This window comes from Scatophagus argus, chromosome 3, assembly GCF_020382885.2.
Source record: "Scatophagus argus isolate fScaArg1 chromosome 3, fScaArg1.pri, whole genome shotgun sequence".
Lineage (NCBI taxonomy): Eukaryota > Metazoa > Chordata > Actinopteri > Scatophagidae > Scatophagus > Scatophagus argus.
Genome location: NC_058495.1, coordinates 7,310,829 through 7,317,344, shown reverse-complemented (window position 1 = coordinate 7,317,344; position 6,516 = coordinate 7,310,829). Strand labels below are relative to the sequence as shown.

Below are 6,516 nucleotides of genomic sequence, written 5' to 3'. Positions count from 1 at the left end.
ATCAGCATTAACATTCTGAGCATTTCCACATGCTGACTTTAGCTTAAATTACCAGTTTGTCTGAGTAGAAGGTACTCTTTGGTGTTGTAATGAAGTTGTTTGACTTTTCACTTACAAAAACAGCAGGTAATCAACTGGCACATTCATGATCTAGTGGAGGTTGTTGTGGGACAAGATGTGATCAGTTGGCTGGGAGGCCATCTCGTAGGAGCTCGAGGATTGCTTCAGTGGAGACCCAATACAGTGTGTGTAAGGGAACTTCTGAGAATATATCACACAGAATAGCCACTCTCTGCTTACCCCTGACAGTGTGTTAAATTGAGAGAAGAAAATTTCTCATCACAAGAATATGATTAATCAAGTGAATGAGTTGTAATGAGTCCTACAGGGAAACTGTTTCTCATTATGTAGAGGACAACAGAAATTATGACAGATACATTAACATTTTGATTTTGTTCCATCAGCTGACAAATTTTTTTTTGCCATTAATTTTGTGCTGATTAGCTCACATAATAATCAGTGATTAGTTTCACCATCTTGTCTGGGTATCTCAAAGTGATATGCTGAGATTAATAAATATTTAAAGAGCCATTGTGTTGTTGATCCCTTCCTTCCAAGTACACATTATATGAAGTGAAGTTTTCAATATGAAGAATCAGTAGTTCACTTGAAAAGCTCGCAGTTTTATTATTGAAGCCAGTTGTACATGCTTAGACTTTCTTGCTGCTTTATACTTTTAGTCACGAAAGTACCCAATAGTATGTTAAGTACTTAAAAATACCTTCACCCAAAGCAGCTAAAAGTTGAAAATGTCTTAGATGTTATTGCATCACATCAATAATAATAATAATAATAATAAATAATGATCCAATAATATTACACCTAAGCACCTAACATTTTGACAGTTTTTCTCAACATATTTCCCTCTTAGGATAAAGTAAGGTTGGGTTTTCCTCGCACTTATTGGACATGCAGGTTTTGGGTTTCACATTTTTTTCTGCACGCCTGGAGATTTTCTAGGTTTTGATTTGGAGATGGTTTGACAACCTTTCCCACACAGTTAGTTATTGTATATTTTTGTTATGAATAATATTCTGTATTTGTACAGGTCTGAATAACAGCAGAATGTCTGCATGTTTGCATTTTCTTGGGTTTCCTGTTGGGACCCTGATCTTCTCCAGTCCAGTGATAGAAGGATGGACTCGAGTTCCCACGACAACAGGAACAAGCATATAGTGGAGCATGGTCATAAAAACATAATGCCTGGAAGTTAAACATGTGAATGTGAATTTGTTTTAGCTTTATGACACTCAGAGGAAATGTTATGTGTAGAGTATTTGCATGCCTTAGTATTCAACTGGCAATAGACAAGTTTTTTTGTTTTTTTTTTTTTGTTTGTTTTTTTTTTTTGCTTTAACTCATTATTAAGAAGTTTATTGGACAACTTAATGGTGAAAGAATAATCACACCATCTATGTTTACTTTGGTTCCCAATAAACTTCACTCCTTGCTATGCAATTCTGTCTTCCAGCAGGTACAAAATGTTCAAGGAAAATGAAGGCTGACTGGCTTTCTGCTTTTCAGTCTTCTAATTTGATTTAATTTCAATTCATCCTGACATAACTGAATTAACCCTGATTATTGTTTGTATCCATACAATACCTGGACAGGGCTTGGCTGTCAGGGCCATCAGGGCATACTCTACTGGTTTCGTTAAAATCAGAATCATGTTTTTTTTTTTAAATTAGTTTAGTAGTTATATTTTTTTAAAAAAAGAATCTGAATTGAAGCATGTGAAACATGTCTCAATTGAATTACTTGTTCGGTATGCTACTGGAAATATTACTGGATGAATTTTATGAGACAACCCTGCTCTGAGCTCTAAAGTGAGGTGAAACTTCAACTCTAGGTTGTTGTGCACGATCCCTGACAAAAGATTTGAGCTTGTTGAGCTTTTCCTGCGTATCCTTTGACTGTGTGAAGGCACATTTCACACTTATTACATTTGAGAATTTTCAACTTCAATTTTTTGTTCCTTTTTTTTTTGTGGCTTTCTTTAGATTTTTTTTTTTTTTTTCACTCTGCTGATGTACTCTTCAGAAATAAATATGCAGTCCTGTCTGGCTAGAACTGCATATTTTTGCAAGAGCCTTGAAAGTAGGCGGGAAAAATCTATTGGCATCTTCTCTGCAGAGAAGACATTTGATATAGAACAGCCAAGTGCAGCCAGAGGAAGGCCAGACCCTCGTACGAAGTGCAGAGAACTGAACTGTTTCGAAAAGCACAAAAGGCTGCTGTTTGTTGTATTGCTGAAATCACAGCTGTTCGCACAATTCAAACATTTCATGTCAGAACTCAGGAGTCTAGATGAGACCTGGGGTGCAGCATCAAAGACCCTGACTGGACCCCCACAGTACACTACTGCACCTGGGTATGCAGATACTGAAGCTCATTGTTCTTTAATTTGGTCATTTGTTAATTACGAATTACTTATAAAAGGGCATTCTAGAGTTTTAAGTTTATTGTCTAAGATTTTTTCCCACAATACAAAATCATCTTAAGTTTTGTTTTTCAGTTGGATTGACAGTTAATGTTATACTTGCTTTCAAGCCTTTTTTTAACTTAATTGTTAGGTTCTTTCTCATTTCAAAGGCCTGGGAACTCTAAATTTATAATGGTCTAATCACATCTTTTTGTTAAGCCTTTGCAATAAAAAGCAATTTTACTGAATATCTGCTATTTCACTGAAAGCAGGATTGAATTATTCCAATCTGTGAAAGCATTTTACATTAAAATCAATTTAATATTCAAAGATCTTCTCACATAAAGTCCCTCATATGACAAATTACTCATTAATGCAACTGTCTGAATAGATGTACTGTACTTTGTACTTTTTGTACTCTCACACCTAAATCACGTCACCTCCAGTTGCTCAAAGCTTTTCTAAGATGACCAGTGCCTGCTGTCTCCCCCACAAGATACAACACAAAAACTGAAGCAAGTCAAAAGCAGGACATTTTATTCTGGAGGAGTTGAACATAAAGATGAATCCAGACTGTTGTTGTCTCCATGGAGATCGTCCTTCTCAGCCCATGATCTGGCAAAGGAAGGACAAATGAATCATTGTGTGATTATCCTCAAGGATACAAAAGGAACAAAACTCAGCATAACAAATTTGTATTGGCAATGATGAATGAATGTATGAAGACGTTTCTGAAATCCTCCAGTTACTGCATGTAGTGTGATTTATAGGTGCACAGCTAAACTGTAACTCAAATCATGTGTGACCTAGTTTGAACTGTATTATATTTGGATGTTTATAAACATTTTAGCTCTTTCAGTCGCATGGGTTAGGTATTAATACTGACGCCGTTCATCCAGCCGATGTAGGCAGAGACACGGGTGAAGACGGTAGGCTTCTTGTAGGTGTTGCAGCCTGAGGCAGACACAAAGCTGGTCACACCGTGGACAACCCACCGGCCACTGACACTGCAGTTCAGAGGGCCGCCGGAGTCACCCTGGATACAGAGGAAACACATCACAGAAAAAACTCAGAGCTAAAAGTTTATAATCTTTCAGCAGAGTTGAGAGCAAATGTCCCATTTCACAATGCAGTTTAATCATTCCCAACTGCTTCCCATATGCCCATCTAATCTCAGATAGCCTCTAGCAAGTTTGTGCAGAACATGAACTTGCAAGATTTTGACACTTTATGCAGCTTAAGCACTAGCCTGGATCATTGTAACTGACTTATGCCCCTGCTGATGCAGCAAGTAATCCTGCATGTGTCCTACAAAATTTCTTCCTTGACAGGAAGGGGTCAGCCCTGTGCTCAGTGGGAGACGTTCAATCTCACTTTGTCATGGTGAAGTTGGACTCCATTCTGACTAGTTCTTTTCAGTATTTCCTCCAGCCTGCTTGTACCCAAACATTATTCCTGCTGTCCTAATTGCAGGGTGACACTGTGGTTTGGGGAGAGCTGGAGGAATTGGGTTCAAAGTGTCAGCTGTGGAAGAATCTGCTGCTGAAACAGGTTCCCCATATAAAGTGTTCATAAGCTGTGACTAATGGTTTTAGAAATGTTTCAAAAATAGTTTCTAACACTTGACAGAACTGTTATAAGCCATTAACAAGCCCAAATTTTAGGTTGCCAGGTTGAGGAAACCTTCCTAGTGCTTATCCTTAACATTTTGAAATAGCTGAATATATGTATTAATCATTACAATATGCTGTTTTAAAAAATAAATTAATAATCATACAAATCTTCTGCAGCCCCTTTCAACAAAGTAAGAGGCCATACAGTCTATTCAGTCAACAGGATTAATCACATCCTAACAGCCCAAAAGGTTTTCTTATTAGTGGCTCATAACCTCTTTATAAAGCTTTGGTTAATCATTTATTAACAGTTAATCTAGGCACAAGGTTTGACAATAAAAAGCATATAAAACTGTCCATCATGATTTTGACACTATTATGGGAGCACAATACTAAATTGGTTGGGCACTCTTTTAAGTAAAAAGACACCCTAAATGTGAGGGCATACACAGTCCTTTCTAAGACCTCAGAGGCTCACCTGGCAACCAGAGTCGCTGCCACCACCAGCACAGATCATGGTGTTCTTCACGGTGCTGCCCCACCATCCATAGCTGGTGCAGGTGTTGTAGTCAACAACAGGCAAGGAGGCCTGCTTCAGCTGGGCAGACAGCTGACCTCCAGCTGGGGACAACAAGAGAAGTCCTGAAATGCTGAACTGAACACTGAGTTTTATCCAGCAAATGTGTTACTATGTAAAACTCACTCTGGGTGCGACCCCATCCAGTGATGTAGCAGGGGTTGTTGTGGGGCAGGATCTGGCCAGAGGGGGGCAGGGTGCCAAGCTGGACGTAGTTGTTGAGAGTGGCATCAGAGGACAGACGCAGAAGAGCAATGTCATACCTGAGGGTCAGACCAACATGTCCTCAAGTCAGTGACTAATAAATCTTTCCCTTGTACTCATGACAGCTCACTGTTATGTAGTGGCTTTGTTTGAAGGTGGCCTGTTGTTTGCAGGTCAAAACCAAAGGAACCAGGAACTACTAACCCTCCAGCAACGTTGTTGCTATTCCATCCAGGGTGGATGTAGACCTGGCTCACACCCATGTACTGTTCCCGGCCTTCATTGGTGTTGATGTTATGATCTCCAAGAACAACACGCCAAGTCCTGGCACTGTGGACGAACAAAAGATGACACGTGACATGACATTTTTTATTCTTCCACTCATACTTAACCTGTTTGGCAGTTAGTACTCTCTAGTAACTTGAGGATATCTGTTAAAAATCAATATTTAACATGGAAACTTTATTTGGAAACTAGAATCATAGGTTTTATTTAATGGTTAATAAATGTAAAATATCTTGGCTATGCACTTTGAGAAAGCATATCCTGCTACTTCATCCATATTTCTATTCATTTTAGATTCAGGAGCTATTCTGTGATTAACGAAACTCCCACCTGTCCACACAGTGAGCAGCGGTCATGACCCATCCTCTTCTGATCAGGGTTCCTCCACAGGTGTGGTAGTAGCTGGAGCCAGACAGATACTGAAGAGAGATCTAATGAAACGACAACAAAGAGCATTACAACTAGAAGAAACTGAAGATTTCACTGTTTTGCCAAATGCTACTTGGCAGAATTCCTGACACTGACAGACTCTTAAAGGCATCAAACGTAATCTTTTGAACTTTGTGGTTGTGTGTATGCAGAATATATGTCTGATATATGTTTCAACAAATGATATCTATGTATAGAATTGATGAAAAAAATTACATTTATCCAAGTACTCTATTTACATATACTAACTTGTGTGGTATTGATACTTTTACTTTAGTAAACATTGTGCTGCTTTTGTAGAGTCAGATAAAGCTTACTGTACCTGCCAGGGCCAGGAGTTTGGTCTGGCCACCTCACCTCCCACAACTCTCCCCTCAACGATGTCATCCTCTATGTACCTGGGCTGGTGCTCCAGCTCAGCCAGCACTGAGCAAAGCAGAGAAACAGAAGGCATTACAGTCTGACATTAAGTTTTCGAGTGTGTGTTTGTTTGTGTTCAGAATGTCAAAAGAGAGGAAGAATCAGGCAGTTCTTACCGAGGGCTGCCAGAGAGGTCAACACAAGAAACCTGAACATGTCTGCACTCTCCTGAAACTTTCTGCACTGGGGACTTCTGCCCACTACTCTTTTATATCCTAAGGGCCCCTTAAATGATAAGTGTATGTGTTTGTGTGTGTGTGTGTGTGTGTGTGTGTGTGTGTGTGTGTGTGTGAGAGAGAGAGAGAGAGAGTCCACCTCTCACCTGTCCACCTGTGTCTGTCTCACAGTTATCGCTACAGTGGCACAGGGGGGATTCACACATGGAATAGCTGAGTCAGCCACTGGAATCCATTTTGTTTCCATTATGTTTTGATTGCTGCAGTGAAGTATGAGATTGGTCCTATGCTGCAGGTTTCTTTTTGTTCTCATTACTAAACCCCTGCATG

At 39.4% G+C, this 6,516-nt stretch overlaps 1 protein-coding gene across 1 annotated transcript; it reads right to left on the bottom strand.

Annotated features, from left to right (window-relative positions):
- Positions 1–3,002: 3,002 nt before the first annotated feature.
- On the bottom strand, positions 3,003–6,240 carry LOC124057167 (elastase-1-like). Its single transcript, XM_046385302.1, has 8 exons — positions 6,127–6,240; positions 5,913–6,016; positions 5,492–5,592; positions 5,081–5,206; positions 4,799–4,935; positions 4,574–4,716; positions 3,369–3,518; positions 3,003–3,097 (listed from the first exon to the last, which is right to left on the bottom strand). The coding sequence occupies exons 1-8, from the start codon at positions 6,164–6,166 to the stop codon at positions 3,086–3,088; spliced, it is 813 nt and encodes a 270-aa protein (XP_046241258.1). The 5' UTR covers positions 6,167–6,240; the 3' UTR covers positions 3,003–3,085.
- Between the last annotated feature and the right edge of the window lie 276 nt (positions 6,241–6,516).